Source organism: Toxotes jaculatrix, chromosome 9 (genome assembly GCF_017976425.1).
Source record: "Toxotes jaculatrix isolate fToxJac2 chromosome 9, fToxJac2.pri, whole genome shotgun sequence".
In the NCBI taxonomy this organism is placed as follows: domain Eukaryota; kingdom Metazoa; phylum Chordata; class Actinopteri; family Toxotidae; genus Toxotes; species Toxotes jaculatrix.
In genome coordinates this window covers 1,294,924-1,317,829 of record NC_054402.1, presented here as the reverse complement: position 1 = coordinate 1,317,829, position 22,906 = coordinate 1,294,924, and the positions used below count along the sequence as shown (strand labels likewise).

The 22,906-nt window shown below is 44.0% G+C and overlaps 1 protein-coding gene across 2 annotated transcripts in view; it reads left to right on the top strand.

Moving 5' to 3' along the window:
• Window positions 1-320: 320 nt before the first annotated feature.
• The window catches only part of caln1 (calneuron 1), a 43,451-nt gene continuing 20,865 nt past the window's right edge, over window positions 321-22,906 (top strand). The window contains exons 1-4 of one of the 2 annotated variants that reach the window (XM_041047192.1): window positions 321-492; window positions 9,454-9,575; window positions 16,402-16,545; window positions 20,667-20,779. In XM_041047192.1, the coding sequence (XP_040903126.1) occupies window positions 9,461-9,575; window positions 16,402-16,545; window positions 20,667-20,779 (372 nt within the window). In that variant the 5' untranslated portion in view covers window positions 321-492; window positions 9,454-9,460. Of the gene's footprint in view, window positions 493-1,726; window positions 2,116-9,453; window positions 9,576-16,401; window positions 16,546-20,666; window positions 20,780-22,906 lie in introns of those variants that run through there. The other variant, XM_041047191.1, reaches the window with a different exon arrangement.

Sequence of the window (22,906 nt, the reverse complement as noted above, 5' to 3'; positions counted from 1 at the left end):
GTTGGAGCGTCTCCTTCGGCCACCGAGCTGCTCCATCAATCTTACCGACGCTCGGCACCTGTGTGCGTGGATCTTCTGTCCGTGGATGTTTGCTGTGAGTCACCGGACCTGTGCGGTGAAAGGTGTTTCACTAACTAGACTCCTCCGTCCGGGAATATAACCGGATGCGACGTGGAACGATAACGATAAGAGTTTGGCGAAAAGTGCAACTCGATTGAACGCGCGCTGCTGCTGGACTTTATTTTAGGAGAAAAAAAAAAACAAACCAACCAGTGAGACCTTTCTTTTTTTTTTTTTTTTTTTACGATGGGAATCAAAAACCGCTCTGCGATACCAAAATAAAGGAATAATTCCCTGATCACAGAGCAGGAAACACGGATCGATCGACGGGGCTGATTGAGGAGTCCGCCTCAAGTCTCTGAACTGGATCCTACTGAAGGTATCGATTCACGGATTTGATTCATCACCTTCAAACACACAACACCCTCAGAGGTAAGTTGGTGAAATTGGGCAAATTACCTGCGGTGGAAATGGATAAGCTGGAGCTTATTATTACAGCCCATTGATGTGTTTGTTTTCCCGCCCGCGTTAAATCACACAGGCTAAACGCTCCCCGCAGGCCCGCACCTGTTGTTTGGCTCTGCCAGGACCTGCCGATGTCCACTCATTAGAGTCTGTGTCAGTCTCTGCTGCAGCTTCTGTGGTTTTCTGTGTCCTCAGATGGTGGACGCTGTGGAGAGTGTGTGAGAATTCATTTTTCATTTCCCTCTCAGTGCAGTGAGATTCGTCAGGCTGTGGTTTGATAAAGTTTTTAGATGGATTATTGACTGTTGACCTGCTGAAGGTAAATCGTGCTGAAATGTCCATCGTCTTTCTGTTTCACAGTCAGATCTCAGCTCGTATTTATGTTAAACCGACATCACTCAGTCATAAGATGGTGATGGTGGCAGCTGTTGCATGAATATAGTTTCACACAGATGATCAAGCAGCTCGCAGGAAGTGTATGTGTGTGTGTGTTTGTGTGTGTGTGTGTGTGTGTGTGTGTGTTTATGTGTTTATGTGTTTATGTGTTTGTGTGTGCTTGCGCACTGGAGGTCGATGGGATGTACTGGAGCTGTGGAGGGGGTTCAGCAGAGCTCTCACTGTGGACCCCCGCCGGGATGCCGGCCGCCCCCTCCCACCGTCACTATGCGCAGCGGCCGACGCGCGCTCTTGCTCCACTTGGTGGCGCACGCTGTGATGCGCGGCGGCGCGCTCACCCGGGGTTGTGTCGCTCTGTGTGTGTTGACCTGCAGGGCGCACTGTAAGCGTCACCCACCGGGATTTAAAGGCTGTGTTCTTCCTGAAAACAGTCGCTCTGGTTTCACCTTCCTTCGGTCAGTCCTGCTTCCTGCTTTCTCCCTGTTTTTCTTTGTCATCCTCTGTTGGGCTCTCACTCCTTTTTTGTCCGTATACACCCCGTCTCTCTTTTTCTCTGTCTGCCCCCCTCCCCACACACACACACCCACCCACCCCCGTGAGCACAGCTACAGGCAGGCAGGGCAGAGTCTTGTCATTGGGACTCATTAATGAGCCCCCCACTCTGTCGCCCCATGTGGAGGAATGTTTGCACTGGAGAGTGAGTGAGCGAGCAAAAGGGGAGAGAGGGTGTCGGAGAGAGGGAGGGAGAGAGAGAGAGGGAGGGAGGGAGAGAGAGAGAGAGGGAGGGAGTGAGTGAGGAGCCAAGGAGTGGAGCATGAGGAGCTGTCCTACCTGCTGCTCTCACTGCTCAAATATTAAACAAGGGGTTTCTGGGAACCGATGCTGCTGCTCTGGGACAAGCCCAAACTCTGGAGGCAGCCAGGCTTAGTGGTTTGTGGACAGGCAGTCTGCTGCTGCTGCTGCTGGAGGCACCACTGTATCTGAGAATCTGATGGAGGAGGAGGTCACAGAGCCCGATCCCCAGACGGCGGAGCCCTCCGGCATGCTGCCGCCAGGGACGCACTCGGAGGCAAACGGAGATTTGCCAGGCAACCCATACCTGAGGGACGGGACAGTGGATGTGATGGAGAGTCCAGTGAGGGAGCCTGTTGTGCTGCAGTATCCTGCTGAGTACAATCACAGCCACCAGTATGGGTAAGAATCAGCATGGGAGAGACACAGAGAGAGAGAGAGAGAGCGAATAGGTCTGTTGCTGCAGGAAGCAGCTGGTACTGTGTGCAGCGAGGTGGCACTTCTGTGGGACGCTCCCGTCTCTTTTCTCAGTTTGTGGAACGTCTGACTCGTGTTTTGCAGCGATGGTCTGATAAATTACCTTTTCACACAGCTGACGGCGTTTTCAAGCACCTGTGTGCCTCCATCTACTGCTCGGGGAAGTCATTTAACCATTAATTGCTCTTAGAGATAGTTCAGACTTGAGTCATCGATCCACAGTAATATTTTTCACCTTATTGTTTAAATGACAGCGACGGGTTTTGACACACACGTTTGTTTTGTTGTCTCTGTTGCATAACTTGGTTTCGTTTTTCTCACATTAAGAGCAGAAACGTCTGGACGATCGACAACAGTCTGTAATTAATGTCTCTCACTGACGAACCCGCTGTTTTTACACTGATGATTTTTAGCATCTTCTTATGTGTTTGCTGCAGCAGTGCACAGTGTTATCAAAGGTTCACCGTGTTTACACAGACTCGTGTGAGTGGATAGAGTCATACACGGAGCGAGATTATCAATAAAGCTGAAGTGTGACCAGAGCACCTCTTGATCTTCAGCCTGACGTTTACTCTGCAAACCTCGTGTTGTTGGCTGTGCTGTCGCTGATTCAACGACCAGTCGGCTGTTTGAATGTTTGTGTGGAAAATGGTCAAACTGGTGAAAGTACACTGAAAACTTGCTGCCGTTTCTTTCTCTTTGGGTGGAAACTTTTGAAGGATTCCGCTCATGTGACCACGCCTCAATCTGATCTGATCAAAAAAGAGATTTTAGCCGTCATCAGTGCGGTGCATGGTTGGTTTAACTGCCCCTGTGTGCTGGGAAGGAATGCCCTTTCATCAGTGTTATGGAGACAGATTGGTCTTCAAAGGGGAATTACACTCCTCAGAGAACTTGATGTATTTAAACTAGGAGTGGTTTATTTTCTCAACATAAATTTTTAGACCTAATTGTAATGTGCCACTCTTTGCAAAGCTGATTTTGTGGCCGGAGGGTCTGCTAGCTGGTACACAATGTTCTGCTCGTGTCCCCATCAGTGTCGGCCTCTTGCTATTGGCTGTTGTGTTGCGGGGTCTGATGTGAGAAATTGCCATCTGGCCTCCTCGTCATGCAGAAAGCTTTCAATAAAGCTGTGCTCCTTTCACCAGGTTGCACTGTCTTCCACCAGTCAGGACTCAGAACTGAGGACTGGCTCTGTATTTTGGTGTGGGACATGGGCTGAGTACTCATTTCTTATAGAGACAGACAGAGGTTTGGCACTCAGAGGACACAGTATTAACTTAGGACAGAAGTCCTCTCATGATCATTGCTCTGTACTTGAAAAGGACAAGTTTAAATCCTGTAAAGAGTTAGGTGATTTATTAGAACTGTTGTTGTCGAATCATTATTCTTTTTGAACAAAATATCAAGAGCAGGTCTCTGTGGGTTATTGCAGTTGCTCACGACATGAATGACACTTTACAGGGACGTGGAAACCATCTGAATTGTAGTGCCAAGAAAATGTATCAGCTGTTTGAGTCATTTATCAAGTCAAAACAACAATCACTTGCTGTTTCCAGGTTCTCAAATGTGAGGATTCACTGCTTTTTTCTGTTTTGTATCGTTGTAGATTTAGTGTTTTTGTTTAGGGACTTTGGACAAACAAGCAATTTGAATCTGTTGTTTTGGATTTCCAAAGTTATTGATGTGCATTTTTCAGTCTTTTTCTCTTCTTTGACATTTTTATTGACTAAAGAAAATGATTTAAGAAAAAAAAAACATAGATATTGATCTCCATTTTATACGTTGAGGTGTGACAGTAATCTGTGATGTCCAGTTGATGGACACAAGTTAGCAGAGAGGACTGAGTTCACCGTCTCTTCCCACCAGTTCTTTTGAGGACATGCAGCATTTTAATGGCAGCAGCGTAATTGTGGCTTACTGCTTCTTCCTTCAGGGTCAAAGTGTTTTGATTAGTCATGTCATCTTTGCCTTATCCTTGAAGTGTCAGTACGAGTAGTACAGCTTTCCCTAAAAGGCATGCACACAAGTTTAGTGGAGGTGGTTTTATTTATGTCTCTGCAGTAATTGGGTTCAGTTCTGCTGTGACCCAGTCTTAACAACACTGGAAAGAATTAAAAGGATTATAACGATGAGGTAATAGTTTGTCTACTGCCTGGCTGCCCTCAAATAGTTTTGTTGTGGTTGATACACTTTGAATGAAAACAAGAAAATATATAATCATCATCATCATCATCCTCAGGATTTAAACATCATCATTAACTCCTGCGGTGTGTGCAGCCGTCTTTAATCTCTGCAGTCCGTTAAACAAACAACAGAAAAAGGCTTCCTCGTGCTGCCTGCTGAACTCAGATACTGTCACTTATCAGATCATCTTGTTCAAGATGCTGTCGTTGCAAAGTTTGGTTGATAATGTGTTGAACATTTTCTTCCTTTACTCTTTGAACTGTGTTTCTTTGGGCACACCTGTTACCGTCACCTGTCACCGTCACCGTCACCTGTCACCGTCACCGTCAAATGCAGGAAAAGCAGAAACCGTCTGTGATGAGCTGTTTATTGTCTGTAGGCCGGAGTTGCTGTAGCTGCTGCTGAAATCAAATCAAAGATTTCAGACCTTTGTCTGTGGCCGCCTTTTTCTCAGCCGTCAAACTCAACTGTCACTCCTGAAAACTCAGCTCTAAGAAATCAATAGGCTGTTGAGAGGTTGATCAAAGTTTGGAAACACTTTTGGGCTTAAAAAGTGGAGCTCAGCAGAATGACAGGTTGTCCCTGTGATTAAATGCCACAGGTCCAATCACAGCTAGTGCAGCCTTCAGCAGCCATGTGTCTCTTCAACATGTCCTTGAGCCAGACACTGACTCACTCACTGAAAGTCACTTTGGATAACAGCTTCAGCTAATGCCTTAACGTGATGTAAAGTTTGAGTTACTACTCCATAAACAAGGACAGGTCTCATCTGCTTCTACTGTCACGTTCATGTCACGTTCATGTCACGTTCATGTCACGTTCATGTGTGCTTTTACATTTTCTTAATTTCTTCTTGTCAGTGTAGATTCAACAGCTTGACTAAAGAAACCTAAGTTAGGAAATCTAAGATAGCTTCTTCAGCCTATGTAAAGGTAAATATGTAAAAAAAAAAAAAAAAAAATCTGATTGTGTGACTAGCGGATGGCCTCTCAAATGTGAGGATTTACCGCTTGTCTCAGTTTATCATGTTAAGTTGGGTTTCGGACTGTTCCTCAGACTGAACATGCACTTTGAAGACATTAACTCGCACTCTGGGAAAGTGAGATTATTTTTTTCTCCATTTTATAATATTTTATAGACTAAACAATAGTGAATTGATCAATCAAATAGATCATTGACAGTACAAATAATCCTTGGTTACAGCCTGGAGTGTAAGGAGGGAAAAGCATCTGTGTGTACCCTCACAGACTTGGAGAATTTGTCAGAGCAGCCTGCTCAGTAATGTACAGAGGCACCATCCAGTGATTTTATCTCCAACTCATTTCTATGGTTCGTTTTTATCAGCCAGTCAATCTGAGCATTAAATCCTAGAATCCTCGCCTTTCTCTATGGAACTGATATATCAGAGTAAGCAGGGAATAGCTATTTGATGAGGGGGAAAAAGAGAGAGAGAGAAAAATAGATGTGGTCTTGGTCGAGGCTGCGGTGATCACCTCCTGATTTAAGTGATTGCTGTTCTCTGCCCCTGAAGGGCAAATTAGCGTGTTCAGCTGAGACCTTTGATCAATTTAATCAAGTGTAATGATGCTGAAGGCTGTGAACACTTCTGCTCTGCACTGTCTTCCTAAGGGGTTGAAGATCAGGTGTTTTACTGTTTCAGCACATTATCTCACGCTTCATCTTCTGCATTAATAAACATCAGGAGATACTATAGTAAAATATTGCAGTAAAAATCTTATTTCCTGTTAGTGTGCCGTGCTCTCTGTGTGCTTAGGCAGGTCTACGTGTGTGTGTGTGTTTACCAGCAGCGTCAGGTTTCGTCCTCCTTGGTGCGCTCGCTCTTTTGGAGTCATTGGAAAAGAACGAACACGTTCGTACATTTAGTTGGTGTTGCTCAGAGATGCAGCCGTTGTGTTTGTGTCACGGACTCTGAGAAGCCAGGTCACCTCTGCACAGCTGTGTGTGACTGTTGGAGTTCCACAGCAGCAAATGGTTTTACCGTTAGAGCTGGTGGAGTCTGAACGGCAGTGAGGACCGATCCCCTCTTAATAAACATCCATGAACAGGAGGAGGAGGCTGCGGTGGTGCTAGCAGACGACACTGGCATGAGCATATCAGTGAAATGATGGCAATAAATATCAGGCTATAATGTCCACGCCTGCATGAACATGAGTGGGTTCACTGGTGATTGTGAGGCTTGTATGAAAATGGCTGATGCCAAGCAGCCAGTACAGCGGTGGCTTCAGTTCTCTGTCCGAACTAATGCTGTGCTTCATTTAATGTGTTGATTCTACATTGAAACTGCTTGTTTTTGTCCAAACAGTCCAAAGACTTTTACAAAGGTCTGAAGCAGAGAAAAGCAGAAAACTGTGTGGAGTGTCATCACACAGCCCATTTAGAACAACTGCTTAAACGTCGGGTAATTTTCAGTCGACTGACTCGTCAGTTTATTATCTCTGCACTGTTCTTAATACTCCAGTTGTTGCAGGTGTTTAAACTCCAATAATCCGTCAGGTTTTATAAATCCCAGGAAATACAGCCATCAGGATGCAGCTGAGCAGAAACTGAACATCTCTCTCTGAAATGTAAAAAGTATTTCTGAATGTGCTGAAAAGGCTTTAGTACTTTCCACCTCTGATTCTGAGTCCAGCCTCCAGACTCTGTTTTCCTCCACTGCTTCTCAGACTTTTCCAACTGTGGTAATCAGCAATATCAACAAAATCACGGGAGATGACACAGTAAAGGTCCGTCAGTGTCTCTGCTCGGTGCTGGTTATTACGAGCTTTTAGCCAGATGAACAGGTGACTTAAGAATGCTGACTCAAAAAAATGTGAGAAAACTCATAATGGGAGCCACAGTCGCCCTCCATCCTCACACAGTGTACACACACACACACACACACACACACACGACTTTTGCCATTGCAAAGCCCAAAGTTTGACCTGCATAACTTTAATGCATTTAATTTAATCCCCAAACCAAAACCACTGAAAATGCATTCACGTTATTCATTTATTCACCGCTGACTGCAGAGTCTGCTCCTGAAGAATTCATTGTAATGAAATGTATGTAAATTCTGTCCCTGCATGGTAAATCATTCTGATCAATACTTCTTCACGTTGGCCGCAGCGACGGAAACCAAGGATAGTATACACCTGCGTGTGACGGCTGACGATCTATGGGCTGTCTCGTAACGATAATATGGAAAGAGCAGAGAAGAGGGATGATTGTAATATTCATAACGACAGCTGAGAGATGACTGAATAATTGATGAATTAGGAAGTGAAAACTCCTGACATTACGTGTGAAGAAAGCTGGTCGTAAAAAGGGCTTTACGCGTAGCTGCAGACGTCTTGATATGCCTGATTATTAAACTGACAAACAAGAAATATGCAGGGGCCAGTTTTCAATTTGTGAGGCAAAGGATGGCTGGCAGCTCCAACCAGTGAAACATTGGCTCTGGCAGGTGCTGGACATGGTGGAAAAAAGCCTTCAAAAGGGGCAAATGGTAGCAGAAAAAATTAAGGAGATATTTTAGCAATTACTGGACGGAAATTCCAACATAATTTACTTCCACTGCTGAGGAAAAAACAACAGAGTTGGGATTCTGCTGGGCTCAGTTTAAACACACTGAGATGTGCTCTCTCATGTCCATCTTGATTTTTTTTTAAAACTCAGATATAATGTGCAGCTCGTTCCTGTCTTGTTTAAGAAGCTGTCTGAAGTGTGCTTGTGTCTCGGCTGTGCATATTTCACCATTTCACCATTTCACCATTTCATTTCACCAAAACATAAAATACCACTTTCTTATAAGGCATGACTTGTACAGCTTTATTTGTGGCTAATAATTCCATTATTCATTCTTTGTATATCATAAATAAAACTTTAATAAAATTTAATGGCCAATTAGAAAGTGACTAAGTAAATTCTAAAAGGTCATTTGAGTTTCTCAGTTTTTGCTTCAGGTATAAATGTAAGTTATGTGCAGATTTGCAAGTAGCCAAACTGCCCATTGAAGAGATCTCATTGTGTTACTTCTATAAACGTACTTTCATCCTTCAGTGTAGCTGAAGGTTTATTACAGGAAAATACAGAAGCTTGGGGGAATTTATTTTCGCTATCAGACAATTCAGAGGTTCTTAAAATGTTTTTTTTTACTGATAAAGCACGAACAACACTAATAAAATGCTGGTTGTAAACCCATTGTTGCATTAAGTATGGATCATTACAGAGCGGAGTGTGTGGTGCAGGGACGCTGCTGCACCGTTAACTTGTCGTCCAGTTTCCCACAGACCGTATTTAACTTTGAAATTCACGTTAAATGTTGAAGGTTTTTTTTTTTGTTTCTGTTTTCAAAGCTTCTGTAATTGTGTGGCTTTCCTGACTCTTCAGAAAATATGATGTAAAGTTCAACAGATGAAAGAGCCAAACACATGGAGGAGCCCAGCGCTTCAGAGAAGTTCGCTGCTCTGCATTGCTCTCTGGGTAATATCTGTCTCGGAAGCATCTCCTCACAGTGCTCATCGAGCCCAAATCCAATTAGAGAGGAGGAAGTAGTCGCCCGAATCTCTCTGCTCTGCGCGCTCTTATTTTCCTCCTGCGCCCGTGGGCTTCGATTTATTGAATAATTAATTGTCTCAGTCACATTTGCGCATACAGTGTTCACACACACACATTCAGTGCATTTACTTCTGGTTATATATGTATGGGTTTCCCTCAGTGTGATTTTCCCATTAGAGAATGAGTTCTGCTTCATTCATAGATCTTGTTTATGCTCTGCCCCTCGGACTTAATTTGTTTTAGCTTCACCAATATCACAAATGGGCAAGCGAGCCCTCTGTAGCCGCTTATGGGATCACATTTCATGTTACTGTTCACCTGACTTATTTTTAAGTTTGGTTGAAATGGGATTTATGCAGCTCACAGGTCAGTTCTGCGACGGGAGTTCCCCTGCTGAAAAACACTGTTTAGAAACATGCAGAGCTTTTAAATGGTGTTTGTTTGTTCAGATGAATCTTGTCCTCAGCTCCTCTTTCCTTCCTTCACACTGTATAAATGTTTCCTTCTGTCTCTCAGGGAGAAGATGCCGTTCCACCATGTGACGGCAGGTCTGCTCTACAAGGGGAACTACCTGAGCCGCTCGCTGTCCGACAGTGACAGCGACGTGTTGGCCAGCATCTCTGTGGAGGAGCTCGATGGTAAGGCTTCTCAGGCAACCGCCTGCTGTCCTGCGTTTGCATTCATTTCCATTTAAAGTGATTTGGCTGCTGCTGCCGGTCTTTCTACCTTCATAATCAATCAACATGTTACCACACACGAAGATGAGCAGGTGATGGTTTAGCATCTACAGTATGTTGTTAAAAAAACATAATTGAAGAATTAGTTTCAAGAAGATGCTTTGGTTTAGTAGCATTTTAGTAACTGTCATCATTTTAACAGTGTTTCTTCTGGAAAAAAATCTAATATATATATACACACACACACACACACACACACACACACACACACACACACACACACACACACACACACACACACAAAGGATAAATTCTTTGTTTTCACCTGCAGCCAGCTTTAGTCTGTTTGTACTCATTTATTTTCGAGAGGTAACACTAAGGTTTGCTCTGAAGTGAAAAGAAGACAGAAAAAGTTGGTCTGAAATATTTGCTCCTGAACGTGGAGCTGCATACAAATGATCAGAAACTCGTTGCAGCTTTATGTTTAGTTACGCTTCACGCCAGCTTGAGGGGGATGTAGAACCAGAACTAAGGTAAACAGTTACCAGGAGGTAAAGAACAACAAAGATGTTCAGGAACATGGAGGATGTTGGGAGGATATTTGTCTTTATGTAGTGGAAGGAAATTAGAGCAGAGTCGTGTGATGTTAAGGCGTATCAGACGGTCGCACAGTGGGAGCTACTGCGTAAAAATGACTATTTTAGGCAACAAGCCTGTACATGCTGCTGAATCCCAAACCCATATGTGGCTTTGTTTACAGAAAACGTTTCTAGTCACTTAACAGATATACTGTTGCTGTGGGTTACCGGCCGGCGACGAGCAAATCAAATTGTGACAGATTTTGTTTTTAAGGACAGATGCCGATCCAAGTCGCCCGAGTGAGTCCTGCAGTTAGTAATGCTTTGAAAAACAATGCAGTGCTACACAACCAGCAGCACCCTCCTCATCTGAACACCAGCAAGGTCTGCTGGCTTCTCTGTCTGACTTCACGTCCGTGCTGTAGCTGCGGCTCTGTTTGTGAACGCTTTGTCTCGGAGTCTGTCTGAGAGTAATCACCCGGGCCTGTAGAATACAAACCTGATCAATAACAGTCTGCCGGAGTCAGCAGCAGCAGCAGCCTCAAAGGCAGCAAACAAACTAGGTTCCCCCAGACCTCCAAAATATTAATCCATTGATGCAACATTAAGCTGGCGCCTGGAAAATTGGCTGCGCGGCGCACGGTAATAGCCAGACACTCTGTCAGGGTGGAGTTTTAATATGCATGGAGATATTTGTAATGTATGAAATTCTCATTCCTGTTTCATGGGTTTCTGTTGTCTGGTGAATAAGAAATGAATAGTTGTTCCAGGGTCTCCACAAGGTCAACTACACACTGTGAAACAGACAAACCGTAGCCTGTCAGGACTGTAATTACTGTATTAGTATGTGCTATGCACTACATGAGTGGTGAAATCAAAACAGATTACAAACCAGAATTCTGTTACTGCACAAATTCCAGGGGATATCTGTGTTCAATACTGCTGAGTGGCCAAAATCTAAACATCTAAACGAGACTAAAACACAGGGTTCAGACCCACAAATGAGGAACTGCACAGGAGCACCATCAGTGCATTTACCAGCAGGTACAGCTGATGATGTGATGGCATTTGTTATTTATTTATCTGAACCTGACAACCTGGACATACAAGGAGCTTTCTTCTTTTTCAGTCATCATCAGCAGCACCTCAGTCTCCCACTGTTTCCTTTACCCTGGTGCAGCTCACACATTCTGCTCACTCTGCACATTCAACACTTCTGCTTCACAATAATTAAAGAGGCAGTTTACTGTATTTGTCCAGGGCGCAGCCTGCCACCGCGGGCCGAGCTGTCACATGGCTGGCGGTGTGGCGTCAGTCAGCTGATATGTTTTTGTTAACGCCTCATCTCTCAGGAGAAGCTGCTGCTGTCTGAAGGGATTTATGGAGACATAATGGATGATGCTTTAAGTTTTGACAACATGATTCAGTCCCTCTGATACCTGGCTGTGTTTATCCCTGTGTTCAGGGCAGCAGGCAGTTATTCACAAAGCACAAAAGCAAAATTGTGACCCTGATTTTTGCTTTTTGTGTTGAAGTTAAAGTTATAGTCAAGGAAACAAAACGTTTTCACGACCTGTGTTTTATTTCCATGTGGTTCCTGTGGAGTCGACTGTCATTACAGCAGCGAGGAGAGTTAAATGTGCTCTGTACGACCCTTTAAAACAGCACAGGAGCTATAAATATCACTTGTAGGATGTAGGGTTGATACTTAATTCAGTAAAACAGAATTTGCTAAATTCTCCATTGATCTTGGCTCTGATCTGTGGTCCAGTCAGAAACAAAAACCCGGAGCTCACATCTCCATCATCACAGCTGTCACTCTTCTGAATGTGGAACCTGGTTAATATCACAGTTGATACCCTGTCTGAGGCCTGCACTGTCCTTGCTTCGTGACATGAGAGCATCCTTTGTCCCCTCTGAGATCAGTTTGTACATTTCTTGCAGCTCTATTGTTAATTTAAGAGCAGACGGTTTTTGTCTTATTCATTAACAAATTTATGTAAGTTGAGTCACAGTACGGTGCAGACAAGGCATAAAAAAGCCCAGTGCAAGGACAAACCACAGGCATCTGAGAGCTCTGCGTGCTCTCTGCTCCGTTACATCTGGAACTTACTGGAGTTTCATTCTGAAAAATAAAACCAAACCAAACAAACTGAGCTGTTTGTGCAAAGACTGTAACGCTACATTTCATGAGCTACAACGGGGGATGAATGCATGAAAGCCTTTGCCTATAAATAACTGTTAGTGATGACATTAAAATGTGGTTTACATGTTATATATGACGATGATGGACATAAAGAGGTTAGAGTGATATGCTGTAGCAGGAGCTCTTCCTCCATACTGTACCAACTTTATATATTATACTGGGATGGCTGGAGCTGTAGTGGTCCTGCTCTGGAATAGTGAGGGGTCCAGTCTGGCTCTAACAGCAGACTGCTGCAGTCATAATATTTAAAGTCAAGTAGCACTGAGACACTCCACCCCACGTTGAGCTGAGGCTGGATCCACAGTGGTAGTCCAGGGGTAAATTACAGGCAGATTGCACAGCACAAAAGTCCTGGAGACAGGATTTACAGCAAAAACTGAAATAGGCTATTTTATTAAAGGTTTAGTGAAAGGGCAGCAGAAGAAATCCTCCCTGGTCGGCACTCAGGCTCTTCTTTCACTAAGCACGCTGAGCTAGACCAGACAGCAGGAAGCCGGCGGGGAGGTTTGTGTCTGCTCAGCCCACCAGCGCTGAGCTTTCCTTTAAAGAGGGAGGCAGAGGGAACCCGGGGGCTGATGGGTACCAGCATTAGGCAGCTTGTTTTCCACTCCATGGATAAACAGCAGCTCCCACTTGGCAGTTTTTGTGATTGGAGTGTGCAGGCTCTTCATCTCCAAACTTAGCAAGTGGCTGAGAGACTTGGCTACCTGCAGCACTGATACTGGCAGCGAATGGGCCTAGAACCAGGTGACCGCCTGCAGCACACAGACAGAATCACACTCGCAACAGACAGCTTGTCTTAGCAGGAGCCTGGGGAGCTGTCCAGGGTACTGACTGTCTTTTTCCTGTCTTCAGTCCCACTGGGACACCACCACACCTAAAGTTGTTTCTGATACTGGTGCCAGGAGCCAAATATGGAACAGAACCTGAAGTTTGTAGTTAAGTTAGTTACTGAAGTCAAAGTCCTGGGGACAGTGGCAGCACATGTCCCAGCTGTGTCTCTGCTAATGCTGAGCATCATTGCTGTATCTGAAAGGTCAGGCAGAATGTGAGAGGGAGCGGATTACATAATGCAAGTAAACAGGCACCAGTCATTCAGGCATAGACAGTCACTGATACACTCACAATAAACACACGCCCTCATTAACATTTAACACTGCGAGACATGATTTTCATACCAAATGAACGGACTCCGCCGCTGTAGGATTCTGTTCTGACCCGAGTCGGACTTCGCTGTGACGTCTCTTGTTGCCTTCGTCCCTTTGGTAGAATTTTGGGTTGGAAAGCAGCTCAGAATTCCCCATGTGCCGTGAGTGTTGATGGATAGGAGCATTTATGCATGAAATGGACCGAGTCCTTTGAATACATAAATAAACCTGGTCTCTGTGTTGTTATTCTGTTCTGACACACTGAGTACTGAGGAAAGTATTCAGTAAAGGTCTGCATCACTGCCTCTGATGTGTGTTTGTTAGCATCGACGCTATCTCTGAAGCTTTGTATTGTTACAAATGATGATGGCACGTTATTTGCTGAGGACCAGCTGTTTGTGGAAGTAGCAACATGCTGTTTGTGATGCAGGCTGGAGACTGTGGCCTCTCACTGTCTGCTGTAGGCACTTAACACAGTCAAAACCCTGTTCTGAGTTTTATGAGACGATTCATAATTTACGCTCCATTTGTGCTTTGTTGTTCCAAATCATTTGCCAGCAGACTGGGTGCAGGGTAACAGATAATCAGGTGATTGATGGGCTCGTGTCTTAATGACTGGTTTTTGGTTCATTTTGGAGATTCTTGGTTCAGACAGTCAGAAAAAAAAACACTGAAAAAACTCTGAATAGAAACACGTTAGTTTTTTTTGTTGTCCTTTGTACGTGAACTCTGCAGTGTTGTCCTGTCCCGTCTTGTGCTGCATTGTTTTGATGTACACATGAGAGCACTACAACAAGTTCTCAGCAAATGTCAAAGACTGTGTTGTATTAAAGAAAACAGAACTGTGAATCGTGGATGAGAAAAAGCTGAATGTGTCATTTTTTTGTTGCTGTTGAATATAAAACAAGCAGAGATGCTGTTTATGTCCTCTACATGTCCTTTGAACAACTCGTGGGAAGGATGGAGTTAAACCATCTCTTCCAGTTTCCAGCAGTGTGCTCATGCATGTCATGCAGTCGTAGTGTTCCTCAGAGGAGTGACATTCCACCTCTATTTAAAAACACCAGATGCCTGTCAGTCTCTCTTCTCTCTGTCCATACACCGTCTCGTGTCTGTAGGCTCAGCACAGTGAAGCCTGCCGACTTCTCTCACTGACGACTCGATCGCACGTTGAGCGGCTAGTGAACCAGCTGCTGACTCAACTGTGTGCGAGTGAGGCGTTCTCATCTCTGCTGTGAGACTGGGTCTGAGTTTAGTGAAGTGTAGTTTCAGCAGCTCGACATGTACAAACCTGAGACAGTAACGTGGCACAGTGCACAAAGTAGATGTCTTTATCTTTATCTTTTTAAGTCTTTATCTGTGACCATTGTTCCCCAGACACAGTTTTCATGTGTTGGCTTTCTGATTTTAGATTTTCTTCTCACCACATGATGTGATTCATCTTGCCTGGAAACTCACTTTTAGAGCTTTTTGTAACTGATCTAGTTTCATGTTTTATGAGTTTCTGCTTTAAGGTGTTTTTATTATGTTCCTGAAGTTCAGCTCTCATTCAGTTGCACTAAAAAAAGTGAAAATATGGAAAACCACACAGGTGTTCTGTACAGTTGAGCTGGTGTTTTTCTTGCTACACTGCTGCCAAAGACAAAGTCTTTTCACTGAGTAAAGGTGAACCTGCAGTGTAGATCAGACTCTGAGGGATCGCAGGATAATAAAAACAGGGTTATCTGTGCGTCTTCCAGCCACAGGCAGCTGAATCAGGTGCTTCTCGGCTCGAGGACAAAAGAGAGACAAAAGAGACGAGAGTGCACAGATTCATTCACAGCCTTCACCTGTGCAGAGACACTAACGTTTTGACACTACTGTGCCTTCATCAGAGGTCGCAAAATAAATCTGAGGGTGTCACAAGATTTTTAACAAGATAGAAAAGTAAAAAAAAAAATATGGTTCCATTTCATTATTGTGTTTCTGATTCTTTTCCGATCCTTTGGGCACTATAAAATAAAATTGACTTGACCAGTTTTTTTTTGTTTGTTTGGTTTTCAAGGGATATTGTAGATAATAGGATTCTTCAGGGCCTCATCGTAGTCGTGATGTAGTGAAAGTCCAGAGCAAACTTTTAGAGGGACCCACCACTGAGGTAAAACAGATCTGTGCTATAAGCTGAGTTTTCCCTCCACCATAACCTATCGTGAGACATTAAGAAGACATTTTCCTCTGTGACGACTAAACCATGTGCACAGACATGATACAGCACCATTAAGAACTGAGATTGCTTGATGCCTGCTAAGTTTACTGAGCAGGAGTGTTTATGCACAGAACAGCCTCAGTGGGAGTGATGGTTTAACCCCAGCGACAGACTGGATGCCCCCCAGCAATATGAAGGAGGAAACGAAAGACAGAGAATAAAGGGACGTGCTTGCAGGGCTGTGTTGGACAACATGAAAGCTGTGACACCAGGTGAAGACAATGAATCGATGGTTGGAATTGATCCTTTTACCTTGAGGCAGTGGCACGAGGCAATTTGCATAACGTGCAGCCCAAAGCCCAAAGCCGGGTCAGACAGGAAGAGAGAGAGAGAGAGACAGGGAGGGGTGTGCAAATGATGATGAATGAGGGGAAAAGGTCAAATGCCAATTGACTTCATTAAATGCAAAATGAATTCAAAGTTGTGAGAAGTGTATCCCTGCCAAAGGTAGAAATCCCCAAAGAAGAAATAATAAGAAGGTTGTTTGGCAGACTAACACAGGCAGCGCTGTAAATGAGCAGAAACAACTGTTTATGTTTGTACAACTTGGAAGCAGGAGGGGCGGGCATTGTTTATAGATGCTGAGTCTATTTCCTGTTTGTCTTGGCAGAGATCCGCGAGGCGTTTAAGGTGCTGGATCGTGACGGAAACGGGTTCATTTCCAAACAGGAGCTGGGTATGGCCATGCGCTCCCTGGGTTACATGCCCAGTGAGGTGGAGCTGGCCATCATCATGCAGAGACTAGACATGGATGGTGAGTCACACACACACACACACACACACTCACACAAACAGTTGCACTGGGTGCAGATTGGGTTCCTCCCCTCGTGTACAGACATAAAAAAACCCACTTTATTTACTATCATAAAAATGTAAACGCCTCAGGTCTCAGCATCAGGCAGCTTTGCACAGATTTGCAGTATAGAGCCGTGTTTTACTGAGCACACTCCCTGTTCAGATACATATTCCTCTGCGTCATGCATAAAACATGTCTTCATGCATGCTTGAGTGTGCACTCATTTCAATCTCAAACACTCGTCGTTTCCATTTGACACGTGAAAGCACCAAAGTGAATCTTGGTCCAGGAGAAAGGACCTAAATGAAGAAATGTGTGAGACTGATAAAATGTATGCACACGTGACATGGGTATAGTTTATACATCAGTGTTCCAGCTCCAACTAAATCAAACGGTATCGCTGTATTCGCTGCATCTGCTGAATCTGAAGAGGAACGCATCACAAAGCTGTGGTGTAACGATGCATGGAGTCCTCGGTGAGATCTGAATCAGAGGACGTTTATTTCTGTGGCACCATCCTCACCTGTGACCTTTCAACCCTTTGTCCCCGGTGAGAACGTTCAGCAGCAAGAAAACACAAACACAAGAAATCCCACTTCCTGCAGACAGCGAAGCCGTTTTGCATTAACTGTGAGTGACATTTTATAAAGGGTAGACTCTTAAAATCGCGTGAAGCGCGGATGGGGGAAAATGCAATATGCAAATGTCAGATCAGTGGGAAAATATTCAAATTCTTCACGCTGCTATCACAGCCTTTGATAAGTGCTTTTCAGCTTCGCTGTGGAGGGAGAAATACTGTAAATGTTCAAGGCTGAATATTAAAGTTTAAGAAGTTTCTGTCTTTATTCTCCTCTTCTGACTCATCCACTTCAGCATCTCAGGAGACCGTAGCTGCCTTTGCGCCTCAGGGCCGAGTCTCGTTGCATCGTCTGCTGCAACTTGAAGACGCAGCCGAGGAGCTGATGAAGGTCACGTCAGCTTTTGTCTCAGGAAGTCTGAAGTTTAACACTGTTTATTTATTTATTCACTCGGTTCTTCTCGTTCTCTGAGTATTGAATGTGAGTTGGTTGGAAAACTTCTTTCCCGTTAAAAGACCCAGGTTGACTTGTTTTTGTAGGGATTGTTGTCATTAGCCAAATAGTGGAGGTTTTGTTTGTTTAGACATTGTTGAACCTGAGGACCGGCCGGCTGTTTATCTGCCAAACTTCTGTTCGATGAAGACAGCTCACTCAGATATGATCCAACAGGTTTAGACAAACACGTGAAGAGAAAGGGCCACACACTGACTTCATGTCTACAGAGGCTTTCAGGTGCAAAGCCTCTGTCTGATTTACATGATGAGGGATTAAACAGTAACAGAGCTAACATGGTGTTTATCAGTAGACTGTTAAGACATAAACAGCTGCAGCTGGAAAGCAGGAGGCAAAGTGTGTTTCCAGTGTCTTTCTTACATTCAGGCTTTGGCTGTTATGGACTATATACATAGATCTGACCTGGAGACACATTAGACCGCTCTGAAAGGACATACACAAAAGATCAAGCCTCAAGAAAAGCTGGAAAGATGCTATCAAATACAGATTCTGTGAATTCTCTGTATGCACGGCACTACAACCAGTTCCAACACTATTAGCTAATAATGAGCAGTGATGAAGAGCCAGTGATCAGAGGGACGCAGCGTGGGGGGAGAGGAGGGGCCGATCCATGTGATTGTGACTGTGTGTCCTTCGTGGAGCTGTGACTCCTCTTCTTTGTTCCAGATCACAGCGCTGCAGCAGATCACACACGCTCCCCTTTTTCTTCTGGTGTCAGTGACCTTGATGCCGTCTGTCTCTCTAACTTTGACTGATCTCTAAGTTTGGGTCTGTGAAGGCATCTATCCAGTAAACGCCGACAGAGATCAACTTTAACTGAAGGCAGCATGATTTCCCATCTTCCTTCAATAATTCACTGCTGTGTTTCCAGCTGAAACAGGATGCTTGGTTGTGACATAACGCAGGAAGAGACTGGTTAAAAGCAGGTAGCTTGGAGGATGACGGACACAGAAAGTGACTCAGAGACTTTGTGCATGATGTTGAGCTGTCTCAAACTGCAAAGACATAAAGACGAGAGCCGCTATGCAACCTTTATATGTTAGGAAAAGGAAAGTTCCACGATATTACCCAGTGTTTGTGTTTTGATGCACAGACGAGGGTTAAACTTAACTATTCTCATTTCATATTCAGTAAAACATTTTATCAAACCAATCACCAGGTTCAGACGTGTGACAGTAGCTGGTTCATCCTGTAGAATACTGGAACCAAACACTTCAGGTGTTCACAGTGTTTGTCCTGTGAGAACATGAATGCACAGAGTTTTGGAATGAAGCAAATGAAAGCAGTGAAACCACTGCAGATATAAAACTTTACCTAATATTCATACAGTACTTTGTGAAACCAATAAGTTTGGATCAGAAGTTGAAAATACATAGAAAGCTAATTTTTACCAACTTGAATATTAACACAGTCAGGCCAAATGGCTAAAAGGAGAGATTTTGATATAAAAAAAATAAACTGACAAAAGAAAATTGAAACTGTCATTATTATCCTCGTATTACCTAAAGCAGAAAATACGGTAGGATTTCCATGGACAGATATTTTAATCATTGATTCATTCATTTATCTTCTCTACCTGTGTATTTCTCAGCACAGCCAGCGTACCTACACTCTGTGGAAGGTTCTTAGTACGTTATGTCATGTGTGTTTCCTCTCCTTGCAGTTCTGGTTTTGTTTCCACAAACGAAAAGAAGAGAAATCTGGTTCTTACCTGCTGGTGTCTCAGTGAATCAGTCGGCTGTTTGGTGCTGGGCAGGTAGAAAACAGCCATTCTGTCAGGAACTGTTTGCTGAAAGCAGCTGCCTGCTGATGGAAGCAGTGAGGCTGAACCACACACTGTTTCACATTGCACTGTTCACCCAGTCCACCTTCACCTGCACTGTCACCTATCCATCGTCCCGACCTGACATCCCTGCATATTAACACGGCTTCATCTGGCCCGTAGTCCTGCACGTGTCCTGCTGAATATGCACAGAGCAGACGTGGACTGACTCGTCCTGCCACGGTAACTTTCCACTGACAGGGTCCCAGCCTCATGTGCAGAGACTAAATCAGACCAGCTCACCTCACTGAGATCATTGTGAGTCCATGATCTGTTCGCTTGAATCGTTGCTGTCTGCTGAGTTTTGATGCTTTATTTTGGCAGTAGCTTCAAGAACGATCAGCAGGCTCACGGTGTGGTACAGTTGGAATCAATGAGCTCTGCAGGAACTCAGCGTTGTGAGTGATACAGTAGCTGTAAACTTTGATCTGCATCACATCCATGATCATAGAGCCAGTCAGAGCGTTTTCTAACTGCCTCATGTCTCAGTAGTTATTGGTGTATTGAACTGTGTCATTTGAAGCTGACTGGTCTTAAATTATAACAGCGTCCATATTTCCCTTTAAGCCCAAACACTGGATATAATAAAAACACAGCTCAGAAAAAAAGCTGCAGAAATCTTTCACCGCCCCGAAGGCTTCAGTCAGGTCCGCGCTTTACTCTCATTTAATCCAGGAAATGTTCATTGCTGTGTCCTTGTTTTCACTTAAGACTCAGCTTCACTTTCACACGGTTACACACTTTCAGCAGCTGGTTGTTAGCTACAGAGTCCTCCGTTCAGGGGACACATCAGCCGTAGTTGTTCAGGACAGGAACATCACTCTGCTTCACCTCTCGTTCCAGACCAGTGAAGGGATGCTGGTGAGACTGGGTTTTCTTGCTGTCGGAATGATTTTCACTGTGTTAGATGGTAAAGCTCAGATTAACAGATATGATGAGAGAGTGGAACTAACATTCAGACCCAGACCCAGAGACAAATGGCTGCCTGGGTGGAGCTCTGCACTTCACGGTGGAGCCACTCATCAGATTATGAGATGCATAAGCAGTTTGGAGGAGCGGGGATGAGTTTTAGTTTTGGTTTGATATCACATCAGTTAAAATGTAATTTACTAGTTGCAATGCAAATCAGTGTCAGTCCATCAATCCTCTGTCCTTCATTGTGTCAGGTGATGGACAGGTTGACTTCGAGGAGTTCATGACGATCCTTGGACCCAAACTCCTGTCGTCTGAAACGAGAGAAGGCTTCCTGGGCAGCACGATAGACACCATCTTCTGGCAGGTAAAACTCTTCAACACATCCCATCTGTTTACTTTGCCGAGCTCTGAGTCTTGAATTGAACTGGATGTGAAGACACTGATACTGTACGTCTCAGATAATCACTGCGAAGTAGAGCAAGAAAAGAATCATGAGAAACATTTTCATTCTTCTTTTCCTGAAAAAAATATATTTGAGGTTCAGAGCAGCAGGCCTTGGTCTGCAGTGGTCAGGGATTCACTTCAAGCAGACTGAGGCAGACACACACACCACAAACAGAATGTGCGATTGGTTAAATGGCATTTAGATGTTCAAATGAAGCAGTGTTACTGTGTGTGTGTGTGTGTGTGTGTGTGTGTGTGTGTGTGTGTGTGTGTGTGTGTGTGTGTGCGTGTATGGCTCAGATAATGGTGACCGAAGAAGATTGTGCTCAAAAGCAGAAGTTATCTTTGCTTTGGATTTAAATGTTCAGTCAACGTGTGACAAACCCGGAGAGTCTTCTCCACTTCTCCGGACTAATGCACTCTATAAATCACAATAATGGAAATACTGTCCACTTTATTTAACTCTCTGTCCATACTCTCACTGTTTCTATGCCCCTTTGAAGGGCAGTGCAAAACAAAGGCTTAATACTCGGCATCTGATGTCCTCTGAGTGATATTGTGACTAATGATGGGGCTACGTGACCCTGACAGATGTGCCTGTCAGGGCTCTGAGAATCTGAGGAACAGTGACAGAGGAACCGGTGACATAAGAAATAAACAAGGGAGAGAATGTCAGTGTGAGAGTGACAGAGACTGAGTCTGAATGAGTGAGACAGTGATGAATGTGCAGACAATAGAAAGAGTGAGAGAGAGAGAGCATGAATGGGAACGATGACACATCGAGCAGGTGTGAGCGAAAGAACGGAACATTTGGCACCGATAGTAACGCTTGGCGAGCCCGTCCTCCTGATGTAATCATCGGCTCCACCTGCACCTTTTCTTGGGGTAGGAGCTTACACGGTGAGGACACAACTCTTTGGACATCTGAGTTGGGGTGGGACTAATATGCTTTCAGCCCCATTTGGCTGCTGCAGTGACCTCAGCCAGTGCTGAAGATCAGTTTCCTGTTTTTGTTTGATGGTCAGTTTGATGGGCTGGCTGCGTTGGGGTTTGTTGTTCTTACCCTGACGAATGAATGTCTGAACGCAGGAATCAGCAGCAAACACCTCGTCTGATGTGTGGAGCATATTCAGAGAAATAAAACCTGCTGTGATCCCTGATTTATCCTCATTATTTCTCCATGCGCCGCACAGATGACTAGCTGCTTGAGGTATTACAGTTTGGTGCTTAGTTTAGTTTGTTAATGGACTGTGGTGTATGACTCAGGCTGCTTCAACATATTCACCCTGCCTGAATATCTGCACTGATCTGAAAGTTGTCGAGTGTTTTTTTTGGATTTGGGATTTTTTATAAGATAATAAAACATTACATCTGCTCGGCAGAACATGTATTTTAACTTTTTACAATTTACTTTTTACAATAGAACAATGTAAATTATCTTAGCAATGCAAGTATACATGAATAAGAATGGCACATCTGCCCAACTACGCTGGACTGGTAATCAGCAAACCTTTAATGCTGATAAATTGGCTTGTGTTACAGTAAACAGTTCTCATCAGTTCCATCTCTAACAACAGAACCAGCTGTTTTGGGGAATAAAAAAAAAAAGCTCATGAAAAAAGAAAAAACATCTTTCGTCTGAAGACCCAAATATTTTTTAAAAATTAGAGCTGGTGGAGATGAAGTGGGAGGTAAAAGGAGAGTGAACATCAGAGTTATACAGGAAACATCAGTTGGATAAAAGACTAATGCTAATATTGCTAATATCTGCTGGATGTGTAAATGGGCAGTTCTTTGTTAACATGTTGTTACCCATGACCACCACATGTCAGGCAGCATGTTTTTCAGCCCTGTTTCTTCTGCCCCCTAGTGGCCAAAAAATATTCAACTTTAAATTTTGGTAACAGAGAAAAGAAACTAGCACAATTAAAAGATGAACAATTACGGTTCTTTAGAAGGAGAATAAATTCTCAGATCTCGGCCACTGATATCAGAAGTAATCACAAGAAAACATTTACACATTATAGATGTAGTATTTTGCAGTGAT